Source organism: Brachycentrus maculatus, unplaced genomic scaffold, assembly GCF_059751285.1.
Source record: "Brachycentrus maculatus isolate JH-2025_06_01 unplaced genomic scaffold, ASM5975128v1 h1tg001561l, whole genome shotgun sequence".
NCBI classification, from domain to species: Eukaryota; Metazoa; Arthropoda; class Insecta; order Trichoptera; family Brachycentridae; genus Brachycentrus; species Brachycentrus maculatus.
Window position 1 is genome coordinate 51,132 of NW_028282189.1, and position 27,760 is coordinate 78,891.

Consider the following 27,760-nt stretch of genomic DNA (forward strand, 5'->3'; position numbering starts at 1 on the left):
ATCTGAATGAGTTCAGTATGGTCATTTTACATGAGATGCATCTGGCTTTATCTAACTAATTCGAGCTCATGCTTTTTCTCTATTATTTGTTCACTCTCATCGAGCTAATTCTACATATTCTGTAGCTGTTCGTTCATGTGCTTTATTATTTCATCTTTTTAGGCATTTTCGCTGCATTTCTATTGCAACTATTGTTGGAGCTGGCTTGCTCGAAATTTTAGTTACTATTTTATTTGTTTATAGTGTCTGATGACATCTGATACGATATGTTACTATGGTTTCTCGTCAGGGTTGTCTGATTTGTTTTGATTGTGTTTGTCGCCTTTGGGGCTCATTGATTTGTCAATAAATATGGTTCCTAACTCCCTTTCCACGATCTTCAGCTCGATTTATTTTGTTCGGATGTGATTTCTTTTTGTTGCTTTTAGCTACTGTTAAAATTTGGCAAATTGGCTCTCTAATTGCTTGATTTTGCCCCGGAGTCGTTATTTTTCTGCCGTTTCCTCCGCCAGCTTGCTACTCTTATCTGAAAGCTGTTTCTTGAGCTCTGCTTCCTTCTGTGCGAATACCTCTTATTTCTTCTGATGAAGTTCGGATTACTTTTTGGCGAGTGAGTACTCTGCTGTTAGGGAGCTGATCTTGACGTGGAGCGAAGTGATGGTGGAGAGCTTCTCTTCCCTGCTGGCTTAGAGGGCCTCGTTCAGTGCTGTTTTCTATTTGATCTGGGCTTATAGTCGAGCATTGGTGTTCTCCAGGATCAATTCCTTCTGAGTCATTTCATTAATTTTATCCCTGTTTTTGGCTTCTTAGATCCTGAGCTGATAAACAGCTCGATCTCTTTCAGCCAGCTTGTTTTCAGACGCGATTTGCTCCTACATTTGCTATTAAATGGTCTGGTGCTGGGCAGTGTTGAGGCTTTGGAGTTTTTCATACTGTTCCCGACACTGCGAGTGTGTGGTAAGGTTGCCACTGATTTCCAACTAGAGAGCTATTTTGCACTTTTCGAGCTGATACTCCAGCTATTTGTTGAGTTCCTGGAGCTGGGTGTTTACTGCCTGTAGCTCTTGCATCCCAATTTGCATTTCCTAATCATTTTTGGTTAATTTTTATATTTCTGCACGATACAACTGATTTTAATTGCTGAGCTATTTATTTTATTATTGCCGGATTGCGAGCTAGGCACAGCTTTTCTTGCTTTTGCTGCACTCATTATGGTATTTTTATTTAATTTAGTTGTTGAGCAGCTCGTACTTTTGCTTCTATCGAACCGCATCCTCGAATTTAGACCTGAACTCCATAATGGTTGACTGACTGGCTTCGAGTTACTGTCTGTACTTAAGGTTGAGCTACTCGTAGGACTCTGCAGAGTAGAGCATTTGGTGGTTGGCAACATGCTCAAACTATTCTGTCAGTTTGGATAGGATGAGATCTTTGCTTTTATCATGCCTTTATCGATTTTTTGATATTTGTTCGAGTTACTGTATTCTGTTTTTGCTCTATTGCATGCTTTTCTCGTATTTGCTAATTTTGGCGTGGAGGTTGGACATAATGAATTTTTGATGCTCTTTTTCTTTCAAGGAGGCTTCCATGTTCAGGAGAGTCTTGCTTTAGAGAGTCTATGCTCGCTGTTTCGCCAGCTTGCACTCTTGGTTGACTGCTTAGTGCGATTTGGATAGTTACTGTATCTTCATCAACAGATTTTCACTATCCTATTTGTGCTGGCTGATTTATTCTCTATGCTTTTCCTCCCACTTCTTTATTTATGCCTAAAGGCTGCGTTTATGGTTTTCGACGAGACTTGCGATCTGGTGTTCATGGGACTTGGTGATGCTGTTGATATCTTATTTTTGTGACTACTAGAGTTCGCTCAGCTGCTTTTTCAGACTTTCGTTATCTTTGAGTATTTGATGATACTCGACCTCGATGATGAGCAGCTTCTTTAGTTCGAGTTAGTCCTAATTATGGTTTTTGCAAATACGATCATCGCTGATGATGTCGTTGTTGCGAAATGTCATATCAGAAATATAAGGCCTATTTCTGGATTGTTCTTCTAGCCTCGATGCGTTTGCATTTGCATGTGCGTACTTATAAGACTATGAAGAGATCGAACTGCTTTTACTTTTGTGCGAACTCGGATTGAATGCGTGGTTGGTGGCTCGGGTTTTATTGGCATTCAAAAACCGACTGGCTATAATATCGGCATTATCGTGCTCATTTTCATTGGGCTTTTGTTTGGAACTTCCCCTTGAGTGATATGAAATCAGAGAGTATTGAGATTTATTATCGCTGTGCTATTCATGCTTGTTTCTTTCGGCTTTGTTGATCAGGCTACTGTTCGAGTTAAGGCGGTTTATTAGATAGACTGAGCTGTTGTCGATATGTTTGGCATGCTTATCTTCACTGGCTCTTTGGAATCTATCCTTAGTGGTTAGGTTGTTGTTGTTGTTGTTGTTGAGCTTGTTTGTATTTCGGATGCTCATGAGATGAGGTTCGGTGCCAGTCTTATCAGAGTAGAGTTCATTAATCCTCTTTTTGGATTACTCTTCGACTCCGAACACAAGCCGCGCATTAGCATCCAAAGCCTTATTCAAATGAACATTATAAATTTCCTCTTTTCCTTTGCCCATCATCACAGCTTAAATCATTTCCTTGAGCCTAACAAACCCACTCTGATACTGATTGCCCCTGGATGTCAAGATGATAACCTGTATTTACATTTATTAGTCTTGCTCAGAGAAAGAAAGATCAACTGTTTGGTTAATTTCGAATTTGGTGTTGGTGATGTATCCGACCGGTGATGTAATGGCCGAATTGTCTATCTGGAGATACATTGTGCAGGGAAATCGAAGTGTTATCTCCAGTGAGTATATGTAGAGGATTAATTTGGAAGACTATGTAGGATTTTGATGTTTGTTCCTGTTGTTCATTATTCTATAACTATGTTTATGTCTGCGCTTTGCTGGATTTAATATATCTGCAGTTAATATCTGCATATTGCATTCATATTGTATTCAAATTGCATTCAAATATCTGTGTAATGAGTACTAACGGAAGAGCTCTCAAACGTCAACTTTATATTTAATGCATCTGATTTGCATTAGTTAACAATATGATCCCAAATATTTCAAACAACAGATCCCTAATAATCAAATTGATAATTAATATTTAAAAGAGTTCAATTTGCAGTTTATAATAAATTGGATGACCCAACAAGAGAACACCCCAAAATTCATCAAACAAGTGCCATGGTATGTCCAGTCAGCATCCGGCAGGTAGCAATCTCCATTTCCTGAAGAGCCATCTGCAGGGTCAGCTAAAAAACAATAATAATGGTATCAACGCGGCCAGAAGGGATACCAAGCCACCATATTCAGAAAGGGAGCCTGTGAAAATTGTGGGGCTCTAGGCCATAAACGCAAATAATGCACATAGCGGCCCAGGAAGGTTGCTGCCAAGTTTGTGACTCAGAATTTAGCCAGTGACGATGTGATAAAGGATTTGCAATTCAATTGGGAAAGCAAGAGAGATAGATGGAATGGATACGAGCCGGAAATGTATAAGGAAGTGATAAAGTAGTATGAAGAATTCGAGGAAATCCGAAAGAGAGCGAGGCTATAATAAGGCAACGAAGACCCCGACCAGGAATATAAGCATAGTGTGGATGCCGAAGAAATGTCCAATCTGCCTACCAAGACTGCCAAGAACAAAAAATTCCAAGGCCTCACGGGAGTCCGAAACAGAGAGGACTTCGCAAAGTATTTGCTGAATTTAGATGAAAACTCTGATCACTTCGATCCCAAGTCTCGGTCTATGCGCAGCTATGACAACGTGGCCGCACAACTCGATAACCTCGATGCCTCAAGTGAAAGACAACAACTAATCAGGCAGGACCAGTTCGCTATTCAGCAGGTCTAACTTAATCACTCGGAGCTCAATACAAGTGCCCTTCCGACTATGACCTAGAAGCTTTACAATGCCTATCGCAACAAAACCAAAAACCAAACAAGAAACCTCCTCAATAATGAGAACTTGAAAAAGTATGGGCTCGTTGATGCGACCAAACCCCTCGAGATCATAGAAGAGGATGACAAGTACTATGAGTATGACGATGACAACCATGGCAGTCAAGTCCCTGGCGCCAAGAAGAACATCGTGATGAGCAGATATGAAGAAGATGTATTAGTGAATGATCATACGTCGATATTCGGGAGCTGGTACAACATGTATCTGGGGTGGGGATACAACTGCTGTCACAGCACTGACAAGCATTCCTATTGCTTTGGGAACAAAGGAAAGTAAAAATCTCTCCTGGCCGAGCTCAAAGTGAAGGCTGACCAGATGAGGAGGATCAAGGAGCTCGAAGAATTGGCTGAGCCTTTGGGATAAAAATAGAACTCGGAGGATAACCTCATCGCAAAAAAGTAACGAAATGCCGAAAACGAACAGCAGTCAGAACTACAATAGGCACCCCAATAGAGTAGAGAATTAGAAAAGTAGTAGTAACACCATCAAAAGATGGAGAAGTCAGAGAAATGACCGAAATGCCTGACTTAAGTAGCTTAAAATGATATGAAGTATGGATTGTTACTCATTCAAGTTCTTTTGATTTTATGAATCACATTGGCTACTTTTCTGAGTTCTTTGCTCTCTCCGAGAATGCTAAGATTGCCATAGCTGTTGTAAATATTGTTAATTTGTGATCCTGGGTACTTGCTGTTGAGCCGGTACTTGAACATTTTGCTGTTGCTTTCGGCTGATAAACTGTCGGATATGGATTTTATCGATGGCAGCTTGGCTTCAGGGAACTCCAAAAGTGGTGTCTCATTAATGCAAGCGAATTTTTAATGCATTTTTCGATTTATTTTACTATTAGTGCTGGGCTTTACATTGATGTTGCAGTTTATCTTCTTTTATTCCGACTTTATCTTTGATATTTTATTCCTGTCACTCTTTTTTAGTTATAGTTTCGAGGAATCTCCCATTTATTAATGTTTATGCTATAAAATATTACGATTATCCCTCCAATTCGAATTTGTATCACTGTCAGGGTTCAGATTAGTTTATGAGTTTTTAATATTCATGTGCCCAAATTTAGTCTTATTGAAAATATTCGACTGATGTATCGAAGACTCAAATAATGATCCATTATCGGGCTGTTTAAAATACACTTTGTCTTGGGACTCTGGAATTTTGTGTTCATGATCGCTACTTGGATTTTTAACTTCCTTTGTTTATTCATCTGTTCGTTTTTTTAGTTCGCTTTACCGGTTGTTTTTGTTTTTGATTTGGTGCGGAATTTCGTTAGAGATTAACTTTTCGGGTATTTCTGCTTTATTAGAGCCTTGTTTCCGATTTGAGTGGAAGAGATTGTTTTATTGAGGGTGATCTTCTTGGGTGTTCAGGGGAATAAAATAGGGGTGCTTGAGAGCTTAATCGACTGTAATCCTTTTGGCTGGGTCCAAGATCAAACACAATTTGAGAAAGTTTAGAGCATTTTTCTATATTTTTCCGATGTATCGGGCTTATAAGGTCTCTATTTTGTGAAGTGAAGGGCATTTTAGGTCTTTGAATTTAGGATTCCTATTCATTGCAGTTTTTTGTTTTTCGGAAAGTTCCCCCAGGCATTTGCGAATTACATAGAGTTGATCCATTTAGTTTTTTCCTGGAAACATCGGCTGTGAATCAACAAGCTCACCAATGATGCATCCAAGAGCCCAGATATCCGCTGGCTTTCCGTATTTCTCCCCAACCAATAGTTCAGGACTTCTGTACCATCTGGTGGCAACATACTCCGTGAGATCTTCAAAAGGCTCAGGGAGAAACCTTGCAAACCCACAGTCGCACAGTTTTAGTTGCTAGGCTTGACTTTGTAGCAGAATGTTTTCTGGTTTAAGATCGCGATGGATAATGTTCTTTCGATGGAGGAACCCCAAACATCTGATAATTTTATAGGCAATGCGATTGATCAGGGAAGACTACATAAGCATTAGCATACATCCAGTCCGTGCCCATACATTTAGATTAAATTCAACAAATTCTTGGGAAAGTACTAAAAAATCAGGAAGATCTTATTATTCTTTTTTAGTGCCTCCTTGATGTCCACGATGAACTCTCCTTTCAGCATTCTCAGCATTCTTATTTCCCGTTGTATGCTTTTTCTTGATACTTCATCCTCATCTCCTTCTTTGAACTATTTGATAGCCACTAAGTTACGAAATGTGTACCTAGCACTCCTGTTTACTTGTTTAGCGCTTTCCACACAATCCCGTACGCTCCTTAATCTATCATGTCCATGATTTCGTACTTATTCATGATCACCTCTTCTTAGTCGCGACTATATAAATTTATACTCATTTTATACATAACTTAGGCAGAACCATAATCACACTTATTTATCAACATGTTCAATTTCAGTATCTTCGGATGATTTCTTCGCAGAGAGAGTCTGCCATGCTATCTTCATCTTCTCCGATTATCTCCCAGTCGCATTTCTACTCAATTAGGAAGTTCTTGGGCGCATTGTGGAAGGCTATCGACGGCCTGATTTCGCTTTCGCGGAGATTCTCACTGATAGTTTCCAGCACGAAATTTAAATATTCAGGGGTATTCTCGTTCTTTCGTTACTAAACAGGGAAATGTAGCTTGTATTGCTCCCCCTGATAAATACTGTAGAAGGGGTCGGATTCTGGCAGGTTGTTATCGATTTATGTACCGATTGCTACAGAAGTCTCATAGGTCCAGCAGCGAGAAACGTTCTCTATTGTGTAACCTCCTCCTCCTAACAGAATTAAGGGAGTTCCGTACCCGATCATGTGCTTTATTGCTTCGGCATGGCCCTTTATAGACAAATTTAGATGGCCGAGTTTGTCCTTTGATAGCGAATCTGTCCCGCATTGGATGACGACTACATCGGGACGATATGAGCCCATACATCTTTACATCACCTTTTTGAATATTTATATGTAGATGATGTCGTTGATTCCCTTTTTTAAAGGCACGTTGACTGCGAAATATTTGCCAATTCCTTCTCCTGTGGAGTCGAGAGATCCAGTGCCTGGGAAAAAGTCTTATTCGAATTCATGAAAGCTCACAGTCATCACACGATTGGTGTTGTAGAATGCCTATTCAACCCCGTCTCCATGGTGAACATCAATATCCAAGTATAACACTCTTGGGTACACCTTCAGCAGCTCGAGTATGCAAATTACAGCGTCATTTATATAACAAAACCCGCTTGCTTATATTTTGCGAGCATGATGAAATCCTCCTCCCCAGTTTATGGCGAGGTTAGAAATGCCGGTAATTATGATATCAGCTGCATCCAAACTACCCCCTGCTGCAATTTGGCAGAAATTGTAAAGTCCGTCGAACCCAGGGCAGTCGAACGATTGGTTGATTTTGTATTTATTTTTCAGTTTTGGGTCATCCCTCGCTTTTTTCCTTTCTTCGTTGAGCGCGCTATACTGGCCGACAATATCCTATTTTTTAGGGTTAACCCACTTTTCGAGATAGTTAACATAGCCCTGGTCATGGAAGGAAGCCAGCTCATCACTGGTGGCTTCCCGGCTCTGAAACATGTTTAAGTATGGACCGAGGCCATAGCTCTGTATTAAACTGTGGGTCATTTTGACTCTTCGAGGCTTCATGGGATGTTCCTTGCTGAAATTGAAGTTGGTGAGTGTTTAGTTGTACACATAGGCTACTTTTTTCATGGAAATCCGGAATCTTAATCAATGGACTATGATACTTATGTATTATAATATAAAAAAAAGCATAGATCAGCATACCCATAAATATATGCATGCATATGCCATAGCAAGAGAGATATATTTATTAAAAATGACGAAGCTACCCAAATCGACATCAGCCCATGAACCGTAGATAAATATAGTTAATATGTGTTCTGGGTCTCCACAAATGCATGATATTTTCAAGCTAACAATTATTTAAAATAGATCAGTACGTTATGCAAATCAAGTCGCATGAACTCAGTTATGCAGCTCATGATCTCCGCAGCAACCAGCTGAGCAGTGCTCTTGAGCGCACCTAACGATTGATTAGCTAGTTTCCATATGAGATGTCCCCCTACATCAATATCTCCACCTTGCTCATGTCACTCAATCGAAGCGAGTAGGCTTTGGAATATCTGCAGGCTGCACTAAACTATGATCAGTCTGACTATCGTATTTATTATAATCTCTTCGCTATTCATCACTTGGCTGCCTCAGATCAACAGAGAACCACATTTCAAAGAAGTGAAGCGGTGAGATACTTCAAATGTTGTGTCTCACTATTGCTGACACTCAAAGCCAAAAGAGCAATCGAGAAAAACAAGGATTTAGAAGTAGTCGAGCAATTGAACAAAGCTGTACACTTTTGGCCATAGAATTTACTGGCATACAGCATACATGCCTACTATTTGACCAATCAACAAAAAACAAAGTAAGCAATCTCCATCATCAACCAAGCACTCAGCAAATGCGGAAAACGAAGTTTGCTATATCAAATTCAAACATTTTTGCACCACAAAGCCAATGAATCAGAAAATTTGTCAGAAGGTAGGTAAAGTTGGTTCTAATATCTCAAGGCCAAAGAATAAAATCTTAACAACAAAAACAATAAAGAGACGAAATTTGTGCCCAATTAACAAATTGATGGTTCCGAAAAGCTGGAATAAGAGTTGTCACTTTTAATCGCATAGTTTAATAGCGTTGTTTCTGAGGATATACTGGAAGAATAAGTCAATTATAGGCGATATGAGAAGCCTGATCATGTAGTATTCTTGTCATCAGCATTAAAGAAAACTCTAAGAGCTTAAGATTATGTCTTCAAATATTTTGATGTATCGCATCTTGAGGCTTTATATCAAGATAGCCAAAGGGAATAAGTGTAGGAGATAAAGAAGGCAGGGTAAGGCCTTTTATAATGTGAACAATAGAAGTAACAACTCGAACAGCAGACACAACAATAAGACGAAACTGGCCTTCAAACTCATTAGATTCAAATTTAAAGAATTACATACCAACAGTAAATCGGCGAACAACAGACACAGGCGCAAGGAGATATTGTTCAATAACAACTCGAACAGCAGACTCAGCAGTAATAAAATATTTCGAGTCAGGATAATCATAACGAATTTGAACAATCCCTATAGAAATCAGAAAACAAATCCTTGTACATTAACGGTAAACCAATATGCAAAACCATATAAATCAAAGTTATAATGGCAGAACTGCTGAAGAATACTGAACTTTTAGGAGATATGGACCCTTATATTATCTTAAACTACAAAAAACAAAAGCATAGAACTTAAACTGTCAGAAAAGGAGGAATGCATCCCAAATGGGAAAAGGAAATTGCGATATTGAACTTATAGAAATAAGTTTCATCGCTTTAAGTTTAAATCTGGGATCACTAATTCTTCAAATGGGATGACTTTATCGGGAAAGGAAGCATTATACTGTAAATGACTGGAATCTTTGAAGTGCCTGTTTTCAGCAAAGAAAAAGTAAATACAGGAATTGCTTTTATCAGTGTCTCCAGAATTAATTGATTCTTCTATTAAATATGAAAATGCAACCTAATAGCAAATCATTCAAAATTTAACAATTTACCATCTTTTATGCGAAATTCTGTGAAAATTGCCCCTTCATTAATTATCTCGCAGTGTTCAACTATAATCCGTTTTTATAGTAAAATTTAAAATTTTATATCCATTCTCAAGAACAGCATTTGAATTGTTGAATGCTGTATTATATGAGGTTTTAACTATTAAAATTTTAAATGATTGTAGCGGAGATTCTTCAGCATCCTAAACTGAAGCATTTCATCTTGTACTCTGTTTCCTATGTGGTGCTTGGAGCACTTTTAGTTGGAATTGGCCCCTTAATCCCATACTATGCTGAAAGAGATCATAAAGTATAGTCTGACTATGCATTGATCTTGGTCTCCAGGATGATTGGATGCACGATCGGAGCCTTCAGTGTGAAAGTCGTGGAAAAATATCTGACAGTTCATCAATGCTTGGCTATAGGATTCCTATCATGCGGGATACTTTCTATAGTTTTTAACTATATGACAAACTTTGCTGTAATGGTAGTGTCATTCGGGCTTGCTTCAATGGGAATTTCTTATATTGACATATTCTGCAATGTAGGGACAGTGGCTGCTTTTAATGGCCCAACTGTTGAGAAATGGCTTCAGTTTTTGCACGCATGCATGGGAATAGGCGGACTACTTGTTCCCATTGTCATTTATTTCATAAACTATCAAACCTATATGGTATTGGGAGTTATATGCCTTTTGATGATACCAGCTTGCCTTTATCTGAAGAGCCCTTAGACAATGGAAACTGGTTAAAACAACTAGTAAATGCTGATACCACCTGAATAGGAAAACCCCGTCGTAAGCTTAGTAACAATTGTATTTTTAGGACTATCTGTTCTTTTAGTTGTGGGGATTGAAACTTCATTTGGCTCTTGGGTTTCTACTTATGCGTCAGTTCGAAAGATAAATACCAAATAAGGGTCTACTTTATATAATTCGATATTTTGGATATCGATAACAGCATGTCGATTTGCTTTTATCTTTGTGAGAGGAAAAGCTACCTTAAAGATCGCAATTCTGGCATTTTTCGGATTCCTGACGGGGTTCATTTTTTTACTACTAAAAGCAAACATGAGCCCTCACATTGCTCTAATCATTATCGCCATTCTTATCGGATTCTGTGATTCTGCAATTTTCGCCTTGGTGTTAAATGTGCCAAATTAATATGAAATGTAATTGCTTCCAAAACAAGTTTCAACACTAATGGTGTTCGGTACCTTTGGATAAGGTGTAATAGCGACTCTTGTTGGGCTTCTGTTCAATGTCCTTCCGGCATAAATACTCTTCATTACGGTCTCTCTCACATTCCTATGGATATTCCTGAACACCTTCAATGTAGTGTTCTTATTAAAAAAAGACCGATAACGAATGGAAAATTCTATCAAATAAGAGGATCTCAAAAAAGCAAGCTGATTTTCTAAAGATAAGATACAATAATTGCCGGAGATATTATTTAATTTCAATTTTATACATAAATTATCAAGGATTACAAACATATAATAATACCATTGATCTGCACACTCTTTAGACTAACTGCATTCTATAAAAGATTCTTTTAGTGTGTCTTTCTTATTGAGATAAACAGTTCGGGATAATTAATTTTATTTTTTCAAATCAAAAAAAGTTGGTTACTTATTTTATAAATATGATCGTTGTTGACAAACAATGTTGTCATAATCACAAAGTTATTCATAAAATTCATTGATTTCATGCTGGTTTATCTTTTTATTTTATGCATTGCTGAAGACCTTTAATGCTGATACATAAAAATAATGCATAGATTTTAAATATGGAAAATTCTAAGAACAGCATAGACGAATAAATTATGCTCCTTAAAAAGAGTATCTTGAATGTACGTTCTGCATTATTCCTTAGAAGAGGCCTTAGGAAGTATGGGAACATACTCTTTCTTTTTATCACTAACGCCAGAGTTCCTTCAATAATTACAGTCTACTCAAACTCATCAAGATCGCTTTGAAGCCTCTCAAGACCATCATCTCCATCCAATTAAAAAGAATCAACAAAAAATAGCTAATGCGATGCGAAACTCTTAACTCCGCCGAATTTGACAACCGCATCGAAAAGGAAATCTGCGATTTAATGCACAATTTTAATACGATGCAAAGAGTGCTGCAATCTTATACTTTAGTCCTGCAAGGCTACATGCAAGCAATGGATCCTCAGTTTTTCGTATGAGTTTTGTTGCTATATAGAATTATTTATTTCATCACAAAGAAGATGAGTATGAAAGCCTCAATGAGAATGGGCTCATTTTTATGCCCAAAGCGAACACCTTGGAGCCAGATCTCACATTGCTCGAAATCGAGCACGAATTGTGCAGTTACCTTCATTTCGTTTGTCGATGCCAGCTCATTTACCTGCAGATTGCCCTAAGATTTACCCCTCAGGATCTTCTCTCCAAGGTGCTCGCCTGCGTGGATAAATGCATCAAATCGATCTATCACAGTTCAGACACATTCTATCACAAGCGAGTCTAATACAAGATCATCAAGTTTAATGTGATCAAGAGACTATAAGTTTAATCTGCTCAGAATGCGCATGCTCTTCACATCCATGATCTAAACATGAAGAAGAATACAAAGTAAACTGCAAACAACAATATAATCCCCGATAACGACGAAATAAAAGGTACTCTTGGCCATATTATGAACAATGGCACGCATCAGCAATTATAAGGAACGAACACCCAATAAGAAAGCTGGATTTAAAAAATCAAACAACATGTCAAAATCAAAATGAATAGCCAAAACAATCGCAATAATAGCGATGACAGCATCCCGATTATATTGCAGTTCTAAATGTGCCACGTATCCTATAAGTTTCCATACAAGCTCTTGGAAAGCATCCATAAAATATTCCAAAACGCACAGAACAATAGCATCGAAGCCAATATTCATAAGAGTCCTCAGAACGCAAAAAATCTTCAAATAAACTTCTCGCATCACTCTTTAATTTCACTTTCCAAACAGTAGAAAAAAGTCATATTAAAAATTATCAAGCTGCTGCTTCGTTTCACTTTCAAAATGGCAACATAGAGTAAATTCGTCATTCTGCTATATCCTCGAACAGCTTAACACGATCGAAATGCAAAGTTTTTAGGGGAACTTTACATGCTGTGCAAAGAGGTGCTACAGATTATGTAAGCCAGCGAGAGAATCTCGGAAAGTATTGTGAATAATTTGAATGCTACCGATAAGAAGATCGTTGAGTATATCAGAAAGTTAGAGGTCATGTACGACCGAGTGTTTCAAGAGCAGAGTGATCTGTGCTACATAGCGTTGAAGTATTTGGCAGGAGATATCGAAAGTATCAGGAAATTGCGTGAATACAGAACTGCAGCCATTATCAAAGAGCCTAATAGCTACGTAAATATTTCCAACACCAACTTTATCAGCAATGAATATGCTCGGAAAGATAAGTCAAACATCAAGGCCAACAAGCTCTTAAATAACAATATAAACTCCATAATTTCCAGCATTAACCACAGTCATACCTACAGCAATTCAGGGCAAGTCCTATCAACGAAGAAATATAGTGCTATCCCCAGCTAGAACAGAGTCAAAAGAAGCGATAGCCCCCGAAGCAGGCAAAAAAGCATGGTAGATTTCCTGAATTCCACTAAGTCAAAATCTAACTATCAATTAAGCCTATGGAGCCAACATGAATAGCTTCTCAATGAAAAGTCAATACTGATACAGACCAATAAAAATATTTCCTCTGTGATTAAGTCATTGAAATGGGACTTTTCCATGGTTGTCGAATCCGATTCAGAGGAGAGCAATGAGAGTTCAGAGGGCCTGAAGAATGTTTAGGGCTTGCATTAGTTCGAACGAGACAGAAGAAGCAAACTGCAGATCTAACTAAAAAATAAGTATATCAAAACCAAGATTCCTAGCAGTTCGAGCGCGCACCATGAACTTTCCTCTCTCGCTATTATGAATAAACTCAAAATGTAAGAAGATCCAGCCTTTAATCTCTTTAATGGAGAAGCCAAAAACTCGCATAGATATTCGCAAAGCAACCAATAAAATAACTATTTCGAAAATCCCAAATAAAAACTGGATAAATTAACTGGTGAGCTGAAGAAAATGCATAAAATGTCTGCAACAGCCATCGCCACTTTTCGAAAGTATCATTCAGCCGATAAATATATAAAAAAAGTAGATAGTCTCAATAAAAGTGTGCTAAGAAAGTGCTCTGTGTAAAAGTTCACATTGGCTGTCAAAATGAAAAAATCATAGTAACGCTTCAAAATCAGAAATCAAAAAAGAGAAATCAGCAGCCAGAAGACAACATATTACCCAATTACCCACAGCAATAATAATAAAAACGTAAGACTTAAGTTATAAAGCAATTTCGGGAAAGCAGTCGAAAAAGAAGAAAAACTAGAGGAACTGGAGAGTACAAATAAAAGCAGTTTTATGAATAATTTATTTAACAAGAATAAATTTTAGGGTTCATGATTAGAATAATGAGGTGTAAGATTTACGGCATTTATTGATACTTCATTTTTTTGAGCTGTGACGATTATTTCTATAGTAACTATTCATTAAAAATTATTCCGAATCTAACATTTATTCCGAATATTTTTTAAATGAGCTCAAATATTCAACTCAGCATATAATATTTACCTCGAGTGGGAACATGTTTGGTCTACGATGTTCTTGACTGTTATTAAGATGGTTTTAATTTGTATGTATTTCCACATTTATGATGTTTACATGTGTACATTTATAACATAAGAGTAACTGATGCAGCTGACATTCTATCTCGAAAGTAACTCTGAAGTGAATTTAGAAAAACTAACTGAAGAAATGCGATTAGTTGGAGTTCTCAATAGCAGGCCTAAACACAAAATAGCCTTAGATTCGATCGACCCCGATGAAATTAATATTGATGAAAAAGCTATTCAAAGATGGTCGCCTGATAACAAAGAACTATATCAACTCATTCTACATAATGGAATGGCTTAGTTTATTTGCAATCGCCCATTTCTGAACTAATTTTATAAAACTCTGCAGTTTATGTACTCAGGCATAGACGAAATCGATGTCAACACCAAAAAATTAAGCAACATAAAAGTCTTAAACTTGTTCCATAACAATATCAAATGCATTGACAATATCCCTGCAAGCTGCCTTGAACTCTATCTGGATTACAATCACATCGAGTAGTGCACTCTGAAACATCAGACAAATCTGTAACTACTTTCAGTCTCTCATAATAGAATCAATGACGAAACAGGACATACAATCATCGCTAAATGTCCGAGTTTGAGATGTTTCAATGTCTCGTATAATTCGATCACAGATATTCACAGATTTGTCGGAGACATTAAGAGCGGCTTGAAGAAGATTAAAATTTTAATATCTTATAATAATCCGATTTCATTGCTGTGGCTCTACTGGGACTTTATCACATAGGAAATATTGTTAGACTATTTTGATAATGAAAAATATGTCAAGCCAGAGCCATAGACTGAAGTAATTTAGTAAAAGCCCATCGAATAAAAAAAATAATAAAAGAAAGATTTAAAAAATGCCAAAAAAGGCTCAAAAGCTGAGGAGAAAGCTCCTTAGCCATAGACTAAAAAATAAGTAAGGATCATTGAACCGAGAGTCAGAAATTAGCATGACTACTTTAACGTAACATTAAAAATCAAATCATGCATATTCTAAGGTTTCTCAGGAACTATATATGATCCTACGATATTTCCACAGGAGAACTTAGATATTCGCCAAACCCAAACTTCTTTCTGGATATCTTTATACTTCTTGGACCAACAAATTTCCACGTAAGAAAATAAAATACAAATGGAGAGCATAACTACATAAGAATAAGTAAATCGCCTGCAATTTAATATCAACTATGAGTGCAATTTAGTTTCAAACTCGGAGAATGTCTCTAAATTAAATCAAGGAATCACGTTTTATATTTATAAATAAGAACCCAAAGTTTATACAGATGCAGAAACCGGCGAGCAAAAAGCGGAATTAGTTGAAGGCAAGATCGTGATGGTGAGAGAATGTGTGGGAGGTTGTTGCTTGGATTTGAGGAGTATGCATAAAATGAGAAATAAAAGGATTCAAAAGAACTTGAGTGTCTTCCCAAGGTAGGCTGTTGAATCGCCATTATTTCGAAGGCCTTATGTCGATGAAGAAAATATTATACAGAAGAAAAAGGCATATTTCTAAGCTAATTTGGCCAAAATGGAAGAAGAGAAACTGAAGAAACAGGAAGAAGAAGAGGCTGCAAAGGCTGCCAAAAAGGGCGGAAAAGACTCAAAAAAAGGAGCAGATAAAAAGGCTACTAAAAAATAGGGCAAGGAACCCATAAATGCAGAAAAGACTATTATAAGCAAATGTCAGTTTGAAAAAGAAGCGAAATAGTATTGCTGCATTGAAAACTAGAAGATGTTCAAATGCCTAAAGAACCAATTATTAGGTGTGCAAGTCTATTTGGAATGAATGATAAATAAAATCAAGAAACAAGAAAGAACAATATTATAAGATAGGATATTTCGCATTCTGGTGTATAAGGGTGTGATGGAGTTTACTACTCCGATAATGAGCAGTTTCAAACAAAATTCTACAAACTAATTAATGCTTATCATTTTTTGCAACACTAATAAGAAAGGAGTGATTGCTCTAATCTAAACTGAGTTAGAGATAATAATAGACAATAATAGTTATTATAATAGATATCCCAATAGATAAATAGAAAATGAAAAAATCCTCAAAACCACGTTCGAGTTCGAGCAGTCTTGAACATGAAACAATTAAACCCCAAAGAGAAAGATCCCATGAGAAGGACAACATCAAAGCGCATTATCGGATTGGAGCAGACATTCTTTTAGCAAGCAATAATTTTTAACAATTATAGAGCATTTATACTTTTTGAAGAGTTAGCCTAAAAATGCGGGTGTGCCATACGCAGTGTGGAACCTATGCCTTAAATATGGGAAGAGGCCGGCGATGACGATGATAATTTGTGAGAGCGAGGAACAAATTAGCAGAATAAAAGAAGTATACAAGCTTAACCGGCCGATGGCAATCGTTAGCGACAATAGCCACTCTTCGTATTTCTACATTAATGCAGGATAGAAGAAGTGGTTCAAAACAATTCCGCATAAATTGTGATCATTAGCTCCAAAAAAGCGTCGATCGTTTGCGGGAAGGAGGAAACTCCCAAGATATTCAACCTGATCCTGAACATTGGGTTCAATAGAGACATCGAGCACTATCGCAAAATCCATGAATTCTTCGTGAAAACAAGTATATATCAGATTATTCAGGCGGCACTTTGATATCATTCATTGACAGCACCCACGAAATTCACAAAATATAGAAAAAGGGCAACATTACAATGCATGAGACATCTGCCGACATCACAGATGACTAATTGAATACCGAGTTGCTTGGGGACTTGCAGTTTGAGCCGAAACCCTCACCCAAATCGATTTAGTTGTTACAAATGCTGCCAATGAACCAGCAGTAAATTGCTGGCAAACTTTTTTAAATGCTTAAAAGTCGTTATGTTCCAGCCAGGTCGAAACATTTGATGATGACTGGGTACCTGACCTACAAAATCAGAACCGATGTCGAATTCAGTTCTTTCAAATATATTTGGAACTACTTAGATGATCTTCCTGATAAGGTCCTGAAATAAATAAAAGGAATGTCAAGATTTCGGGATGGAAAAGGAGTTGTCTTTGATGTCCCTGAGTAGTGCAAGACAGAAATCGATGTCTTCATCAGGAAGCAGAGGAGGGGTTTGTAGAAGAATAACGATCATAGATTCTAATTCAGTCTCGTCGAGAACATGGCACTTGAGCCCTCAATTTAAGATATCCAAGCGGAAGAGTATAAGTAGCTTGAAATCAAAAGAGAAAAGGCTTTAAGGCACAAAGAAGAACTATAAGTGTTTGTCGGCGGTCTCCCTGCTTAGACTCAATAGCAATATATAAGATAGTTCTTTCTCTCGCGACAAATCAACGCCCTCACTATTCGAATGTCAAAAGATAACCATGGGAATTCTAAAGGCATTTGTTTTGTGCTCTGCGAAGATAGAGATCAAGTCCGTAAAGCGTTATCGTTAGATGGAGCAACATTGGGCGATAAAAAAATAAAAGTAAGCCTCACAAGGCAACGTAGATGAGTAATAATAATGAATGAATGATCAAACATACTCGTTAATTCAATTGTATCAAAATTCTTATGACGTGTACTTTTCATAATGCTGAGCATTGTTGATGATGTGTGCGAAGATTCCCCCGATTCTTTGCACCTGTTTGGTTCCATACTTTTATGCTGCAATTTCGACGTACGGAGCGTATTCGCTGTACATTATTTTGAACATGTCCACTTTTTGAAGACGAGCTGATAGTTCTTTGGCAATTTGTAGATATTTGTCGTTTCTGCACTTATCCTTCAGTTTTAAATATTTGAGGGCTTCGAATGCTGCAGGAATTTTGATGTAAATATTTTGAATGCTCAAATTTTCGAGAGATTCAGAAATTTTCCCACTGGTCTCCAATGTAAGGCAACTGGATATGTCTTCATGGCCAAAGATATCCGACTTCACAGTGATACTTCGAATGAGGGTGGTCGAAAGGGTGCCTGAGGGATGCAAAACATGCAAGTAATAATGCTCGAAGAATGATTTAAAGAATCTACCGAGCCGATAACCTTTATCAAATGGTTTATCTCCCTTCTAAAAAGCCTATCTTGCGAAGTCAGGGAACTAACTGATAAATTGGTTTAGGATTTTATACTTTTTCTTTTCCTTAAAGAACTAATTTGGGGTATTTCGTTTATTGATGAAGCAACTAAAGAACTATTTGATTGAGGCTTCCTTTTTGACAGTTTCAATAATGGCTTCAATATGCTGCTTCGAAAATTGTTCTCCTATTTCAGTCAACTAACTATGAAACTCCAACAACCTCTCCTCAGATTCCTTCAACCCACATTCTTCAGCGACTTCGACAGCACTGCGATTGAACCCAACCCAATCTGTCAGTTCAGCTGCAAACTATTCAATAACAATATGACTTTCCTTTTTGAGTTATTCTCCATGAGTCAGGAACAGCAGCAACGTGGAAAGTATTATTAAATACATTTGAATCATCATTATTATTATTTTTAGACTTGTACCTATATTTACACATAATATTTTCATAGAGAGTTAATTGTTGATGACTGAAAACTCATTCGAGGCTGTGGAACTCAATTCCATGAACGACTACAAATTTTTTGCCTATGTGATTGGGGAGAGACTGAGAAACTCGAACTTTCAAAGCGCCCGCCGTGAGACTTTCTTTAAGGCTTTAGTAGAGTAGATGAAGCCATTTTGTTCTTCCAAATGCTATGAAAGAATGGAAAAAAGTGTACGATTTTCGATGATTTTAGATAAATGAGATTGGGCAACAAAAGGAATTAGATCGCAAATAGGCCAAGAAACTGGAAGAAGCCAATACAAACAAAAAGAAAAAATAATTGGTTTCAGTTAAAGAAGGCGGCCACACTGACAAGTTCGGAGTATAAATCGACGATTACAGTGACGACGACTATGAGGATAACGATTAATACGACTACCATCCCAAAAAGTGAGCCATTGATTGTTATGAATTAAATATTGGCATTTTATTATAAAAACTAAGCCTTAGTATTGATTGCGATTGGTATGTATTCTAGTAACGAAACCTCACCGAACATTCTTCGGCAATCTACCATCGTCGGGAGTCTTCATGGGATGTACCATCTCTAAGCCCAGCAGAATAGTCCGACTATTTTTTGCAGACAATAAGCTTCGAGGGCAAGCAAATCTGAAGCTTAGTTCAATTCGCAGATTCAGGTCTCTTCTCTTTTCGCTTGGGGAATTCTGTTTTTGAATTGCATCTTTTCGTCATTTGTGCCGTGTTGGCTGATGGGAGATGTCAAGGCTGAGTCATTCACTCGAAATTCGTGGAGGTATACGACAGTTTCATGTCTGCTTATTCCTTTCGCAATGTATGAGCAGAGAAACCTATCTGACGACAACCAACGGCTTTCAAAGGTCCTCAACAAACACAATTTAAAGCTAATTTTTGTCAGCACAATTAATTTTAGTATATGGCTTCTACTGCTGATAAATGCGTGTAGATGGACGTCAATGAACCACGCTGTCTGCCTCTCCTCGGTTCGAATATTTTTGATTTCTCTGCGAAAATACAAGAATCATGAAAAGATCCATGAGTTCGAAATGGGTGGCATCATGCTTTCATTTCTGGGCATCATCTTAATATTAACAGATTCTATTGCTCTACCTCAAGTGTTCGGAGTGAAAGGCGAAACGTACTTAGAAGTGGATCCCTGGAAAAGATTGATATTCGGAGATGGACTCGCAATTGTTGGATCATTCGTGAGTGTCTACCTGGACCAAAACCACAAGATTCCCGAAATGCCACGTTTTACTTACTTACTCACATACAACATCTTCCTGACCCTCAGCCTGGTCACCTTTGGGTTCTTCTTCGGAGGGAGCTAATTCTCATTCCACACAAAATACGGGATCTTTGGGTTGTACACTTATGAGAATTTTGTGAAGGTCTTCTATGTTTCTGTGATGTTAGGGCTGACTTTGATGATGTCTAACATATTGGTTTGCCAAATATTCTCATAAATCATCATCAACGTTTCATCATGCTTCGAAATCGTTGTTACCAGCATGATATACCATTTACTCGCATTGTAGTTTTTGCCATCTGGAATGACATGCTTGGGGTATGCTTTTCTGGTACCTGGAATGGTCTTCATCATTGGAGGTCAAGGAACATTAGCAAATCTTTAAAATAAGTTTAATTTCTCCCTCTACAAATCGGAAGGTGACACCAGCAAAACACCTTTTCTTCAAAGACAAAGCACTTTCAACGAAGAAAGGAATGTAAGTATGACGTTATACCCGATCAATGCTTAGAAAAACATGACAAAACCATTCATGGAAATCTTAGAAGAAGAAGAGATGCACAGTAATCCGAAAGTGAATGCTTAGGACACGCAGTATACGATATGAAAATCTACTACGCTCACACACAATCGATAAAATAATGATATAAATAAAAGTATAGTCGTCTCCCATACGTGAATTACAATCAATGTATTTGTTGAATATGTAAAGTTTATTCTTATTGAGAACTGCGTCATCATTGAATTTATAATGAAGAATGTCAGATAATTTGTCATACTCTTCTGCAAATGTAATGGATGAATTGTTTTTATGGGTTTTTTTTGTTAGTCTTCCGATGCTTATGTTGATGTATTATAATGTGAAGAGATTGCCTTCAAATGACCATGAGTTTCGATTCTCTGAGTTAAGTGTGACACCATAAACATTGGCGATCTTTGTGCATGCCTGCATCCATACATTTATTCGTAAATATATTCTTATTATAATCAGAGTGGTAGGTCTCTTTGGGAACTACGGATTTGGGCCTTTCTTCTTGAGCCAGACCCAGCAGTTGCTATTTATCTTTGCTCAGGGTTTCGATACTTCTGCCTTTTCTCTAAGAATTCCTCAAGAATAGGCAGTTTCATTTGAGGGAAGTGCTCTCTTGGAAGCCTATCAGTGGTATGAGGCCGCTGGCTTTGGGAACGAACTTTTCTTTTCCTTTTAATGAGGTTCATTTATTTGAGCTGCTTCTTGATGAGTGGCTTATCGAAGAAACCGGAAAGATAGGGGTCTTCGAGAGCATTATATGTCGGAAGAAACCGTTCGTTTGCCTGGTAAGAAGTATTGAATGATTTTTATCGTTCTTTGTTCTGTCTGAATATATAGGCTCTTCTCATTAAAATTATTATGCGCCTCAATCCCACCTATTATTTATTATTTAATCTAATCTATTTGTTAACTTTGATTGATCTGCTCGTCAGTATTGCGACCTAATAAATATATTCGCAGCAGGGGGGTTTTATTTTATTAGCCTAACAATCATCAATAAAGATGACATAGAAACAGTAACTAAAAACAGTCCAGCACATTGATGAGGAGTATTGCGAGTGCAGCATATGTGCAGCACACCATAAATTGACTCCCACGATTGGGGGAGAACTATTCCCCAGCAGATCTCTAAATACAAACTGTATGCATCGATTTCTGGAGTACTTTCCTAAGAATTTTCCATTGCCGATTGTTCCCACTATCATTGCTGCTTCGAAGATACACTACTTTAACAAAGTGACCAAGGTTCCGAGCACAAACCCAACATTCATTAACAATTTCACTGAGCAATACCGACTAATGAGTACAGTCAGCTCCAACAGGATTACATAGTTTTTTCCAATGGAGACCAACATGAGCGTCTTCTACGAAAACAAGACGCTCATCCTATACAAGCACTAATTGAGTAAGGCAATCGGTAACTATCTCTATCTACAAGGCTATAATGTTAATGTTCCTTTGGCAATCCATTATGAGCATGAGCTTGAAGATATAAACATCCGCAACAGCCGTAAAATTGTCAAACCCCAAACATTCGGAGTTTCACAAACCAAGGCCAATCCAATTGATGAAGTCCTTGGCGAGAAACTATAGTAGATACTATTTGAGCTAAAGAAAAACGAAGGGCACACTTTATCAGACAAAACCCGATAGTTTTTCAGTTGGGCCCACCAGGAGTATGGGGATTAGGCATTCTGTTGGTTCGTGACGAAGCTGTACTGCAGCTTTATCTACTAAATCACTAAAGATGTGATTGTCAGTGGAGTGTTTTATTGGCTCGTTTAGCGGCTGGGGATCGTCCGACTTTCCAATATCAAAGAACTTATAGTCGACCAGTACAAACCCGTCTACTCTTTCCAGGAAGAGTATGAGGAGAGGATAAAATAAAAGATCAACACGTCAAAGCTCGCATAAATTAAGCTCTTCATGCCCCGACCGAAATTCAATAACCGCCTTTCTGATTTCCGAGCAAATATTAAAAAAATATATGAACAATAAAAGCTTAAAATCCTCAAAGAAACCGAGCAGTAAAGAGTCATTCAATAGGACATCATGTCTGATGACATTGCCCGATTGTTTCTGCCTGAATTGAAACATTTCTCAAGTTTAAGATAAGTCCTCAGTGATTAGCAGAAGTTTAGAAGAGTTGTCTTAGGAGAAAAACCTGTCAAAAAATCCGTCAATAAGTACACAATTCGGACCGTATAAAAAAAGAACTAGTCGTCAGAAAGGAAAGTAAATAAGAAAGGAGTTCGCTTCAGAATTCACACATAAGCCTGATCGCATTACTGATCATCGTTATTTATTTGAGTTTATGCTGCATTCATATGAAATGTGATGTTGTCATGTGAGTTTGTAATCATTTGCGTCAAGACCGTAAATATGAATTAAGGCATACTTTTTGCTCCAAACCAAACACTCCTCTCCTTCTCATGCTTTTGAATATGTTTGTGATTTCTTGTTTGAGCTCTTTTTTTATTTAATCTCCTGAAGCTGTGGAATTTTTGACCAACAGTTTACGAATTTACATGGGCATGATATATGGGTAGAAGTCGACGGGCCCTTGGTTTTCGGATATATTGCTGTATATTGGCTTTTTTGCAGAGGGATACAAAAATTATGATAACTGTTAAAGCAAGCATTTAATGCACCACTAAGCGATTTTATAAAATGGCAGATGTTACTTCTATTTACTCTCAATCGCATTTTAGTGGCCTACCTATAACTTATTCATAAGATACTCGACATTGAAAAACTATTCACATTTTTTGTTAATAAAATATTGGCTAACTTGCTTCAAAGCAGCTTTATGGTGGTCTGTAACTCCAAAAAGGCTGAGCAGTTTTAAACAAACTTAAACAATTTATTCCTAAGGAACCTATTGTTCTTTATTGAGAAGGTTATCGCCAAAGGATCTCCCTTTAGTATTATTATTGGCCTTAGATTCAGTCCTTGAAGTCGCGAATAAGATATCTTTCATATTTGCCTGCTTCTCGTGAGCCTGCCTTAGAGGACTGATAAAATTGCGCCATCTTTCTTCTAGTCCCAGTTTCTTACTGATCTCTGTAAATAGAGCATAGTCCTCATGATTCTTCAGAGATTATATCAGTTTCTTTTAATTATCCAGCGATGTGCCCAACTTTTCATAGTCGCCATTTCGATTTCTGTTAAAATCGTATGGAAATTCCTTTTGGCCCAATTTTAGCATATCTCTTCTCATCGCGAGAAGATCTTCGAGCAACTATCTCCTGATTTCAATTTTGCCATGATTTCGATCTGCCATATCCCTCATGATTTTAATGCACAGAAAGGTATACTAATGAGCCTCCTTCTCTCGCTTATGGACATACTACTCTTCTATTCGTGAGTTCACATCAGTTTCAATACTGTCAAGAATGTGAGAAATAGGGTTGACAAGTTTAAAATCGAGTGAATGATCATGGTCTAGTTTCTCTCTCAGCTTTTTATGAATAAGCTGCAGCCTTCTAACTTCATGGCTATTGGCATGAAGTATCGAGAGTATCGAATCAAGGGGATCTTCACGGAGTCTTAAGTGTAACTAATTCTAAAGATTAATCTGATATGGCTGAAGTTTAAGTTTGAGAGCAATTAACTAATTGATGGCTTACTCTTTTGGGAGAGATTGGTTCTCACGACTGTTCAACTTCCACATGAAATAACTTTATATGGGGACATTGATTTCTGCAGTTTGAATAGAATTAACTCCTTTCCCGGATTTTATAAATTGCCAAATACAATTATAGTTGTCGACTTGCTTCATAAAATTAAAATTAACTGAATCTATAAATCTCTCACCTTGATCTTGAGGTATGTTCCCTCAGGGATCTTGGCGTGAATAAACCATTAGTGAGAGTAAATAAATGATTGTTGGGCAGAATACATTTGATCAAGGGAGAATGGAATTTCATTCATTCAATCATTTTTAGAAATTTGAAAGTTTTTGAAGAAAACATCCTTTGCTTCCAAAGTATATAATTTCGGCAGTATGAGCCTTGTTTGTGATATAGGGGTATCGTGATGCCTGCACACTGGATATCATAGCCACATGACCAGCATATATGGTCGGCCCCCAGGTGCGTTCATTCGACACTCCGATCGGCAGGATTTCAGGATATATGTCAACGTATTTTTACTTCAAATTGAGAACCGCTGCATTATGAGAATTCTTGCCTCCAGACTTACCCCCTAAGATCATTATTTCCTCATCAGAAATGGAGATGCAGAACTGATACGGTAATGGGGTCAGCTTCTCGGACAAATCCAGATATATCCAGTTTGCTGTTTACTCTTTGTAATGTTCGATGCCAATAGAACTTATGACATAAAGTTGAGAGTTGTGGATGCATCCCGAAGGATAGGGATGCATTTTATTCAGATTTGCTAATCTTTTCATTTGCTTTGTATTATAGTTAAAGGCCCAGCATTGCTTTGTTAGATACTTATCTTCACTCACGTACCCCCCCAAAACGTAGATTTCACACTTAGTTGTGTTTTTAAGGATCGCAGATTTGATCTGCACATTGGGGTACATCTTGTCTTCGGTGGCTAGCGTGTTGATATCTCCGGTGACAAGATTTATTCTGAGCGCACTTTTCACGGGTACGAACCGGCCTGAAAGCTCGTCCATGACTGCACCATCAAAAAGGTAAATAGTCGAGTTGACAGGAACGGGAGTCGCAATATCAGGAATCTTCATGTTCTTTGGCACGTCGAGCTCAACTGCCGATATTTTGGATTGCCCGTTGGAGTACTTCAGTATGCTTTTGATTTATGGCGCGTAATATAAAAGAGGCTATTCATTGAGCGCGTGATCTTTCGTGATGACCAGATTCTCTACACTCTTGTATCGGACACTGATCATTTTGATTATCGAGGAACGGATGTTATGGAGTTAAAGCTTATTAAATTAAACTGTTATTCTCTCCCTATTGTTTAGTATCTCGAGTTTAAGTTATTTAAAGTATTAGTTCAGCATTCGGGTGAGAAGTTTCTTCGCATGATGGTAGCTTGGGGGTATTGCGAAATTGTAGTTGTTGTTATTGCTGTTGTTATTCCTGTTGTTATTGTTGATGTTATTGTTTATATTAGAATTTATGTTCATCCTTTATGTGTTTAAGACAGCAGAGACTTCCTCATCAAATTCCGAACCCTATTAAAAGTCTCTTTCTTACTCGAACTCTTCCTTTTGGGCTTATTAGTTTATGTCTATCATCAGTACGTATTATTTGATTTGCGAATAATGCAGTATTAATATGCATACACTCAATGATGCATATGCTCTATAATCATAGAGTTTGTAGTTAGTAAACGACATTATAATTATAAAATATAAGTGTGCTCATAGATGTTCAGGTTTTTATTCAGATGGAGCTTGGAGATTACGGGGGCCTCAATTGTCGGGTACCACTATCTGAGTCCGCAACAACAAGCGGACTTGTAAGGCGCACGAAGATCGCTTATTAATTCTTCGAGAGCATCTGCAATATTGTTTCGATCCGTCTACGATTATTATACGGAACTGCAACCATTCATCTACAACAGCGACTAATACCATCACAAGAGATCAGAAGTAATATAGCCATCGAATTTAGATCCATACTAGGGTGGCCAATCGCATTTTAGACTTGAGCTCGATCAACAAAGGCATATATCTCAAGCTAGGGCAGTATCTAGGAAATTTGGACAAAGTCATGCCTTGGGAATTCACAGAAGTCCTCAAGGTGCTTCAAGATTCAGGGCCTTCACTACCCTACGACTAAATTAAAGTCGTCATCGAAGAAGATTTAGATATCAAACCCAAATAGATGTTTAGTAAGTTTGACAAGACTGCGTTCGCTGCGGCTTCTTTAGCTCAGGTCCATCGTGCGACACTCAAATCGAATAATAAAGAAGTGGCAGTCAAGATCCAGTTCCCTTTCCTTAGGAATCAGTCCAAATGGGACTTATATGTCCTCCGCAAAATCACAATATTCTGCAGCTACTTGATGGAGAGGTACAACTTCAAGTAAATCGATCTTCCCAAACTATTCGATACTTGGGCGAGCAGTCTGGTGGAGTAGCTGGACTTTGAGCGGGAAATAGCTAACGCCGAAAGGACAAGGAGGCTCTTCAAGGGTGACCCTCACTGTCATGTACCCAAGATATATCCCAGCTACTCTTCGTAAAGGATAATTGTGATGGAATACATCGATGGTATAAAAATCAATGATACTGCGCGACTCTCGGAGGCCGGGTTCGATACGAAAAGGATCGCAAAGACTCTGGTGGGGATCTTCACTGATATGATCTTCAAGCATGGGTTCGTTCATTGCGATGCACATCCCGGCAACATTCTGATCCGGAAGCATCCTGGAGGGAGAGATGCCAAACAGGACTACCAGATAGTTCTGCTGGACCATGGACTCTATCGCGCTCTCACTCCCTAATTCATCGCGGACTTCAGCAGTCTATGGGTTTCGCTTGTCAAATCAGATCGCAAGTACGTGATAAAGTTCGCCGAAAAGCTAAACATCGAAAAGCACATCGAATACTTGCCAATCATATTTTTATTACGCACAGTGAGCAGCAACAAGAAACTAGGAGAGCCGATTACAGCATAGGAGAAAAAGTATTTCAGATAGTAAGACATCGCCAATTTCAGCAACATAAACAAGATACTTCAAGACCTACCCCCAGATCTCATGTTCATCATCAAGGCAATCAACTTGAGTGCGAGCCACAACTTAAAATTAGGAGGCACGCAGCGGGAGAGAATCTTGAAATTCAATTCAGCCTGTCTTTGGTACATTTATCAGCTGACTCAGGAATATTACTGGCCACTCGACCGTGCTGTATGGCATGAACTTGCTCCAACTCAGCATGCGCGTTTGGATGTTCGAGCACTTCTATGGGCTGTATAAGGCCATTTTTGGTACTCTCGGTTGATAGCTATATATTTATCACTATATCAATAGAGCATTCTATTATGTTCGGTTGCTACTTCCAACGCAATGATAATTGTGATAATTGGGGTTGGGGTTGGGGTTGGGGTTGGGGTTGGGGTTGGGGTTGGGGTTGGGGTTTTAGTTTGCTTCTTAAAAGATATTAGGGGTTGGGGTTGGGGTTGGGGTTGGGGTTGGGGTTGGGGTTGGGGTTGGGA

At 38.0% G+C, this 27,760-nt stretch overlaps 1 protein-coding gene across 1 annotated transcript; it reads right to left on the bottom strand.

The window, feature by feature from the left end:
- Nucleotides 1–6,472: 6,472 nt before the first annotated feature.
- LOC148298824 (uncharacterized) lies at nucleotides 6,473–26,753 on the bottom strand. The gene is given in 4 exon segments (XM_088276624.1): nucleotides 6,473–7,463; nucleotides 7,518–7,659; nucleotides 25,080–25,341; nucleotides 26,657–26,753. Coding segments are annotated over 4 exon segments (1,260 nt in total). The 3' UTR covers nucleotides 6,473–6,704.
- Nucleotides 26,754–27,760: the final 1,007 nt, after the last annotated feature.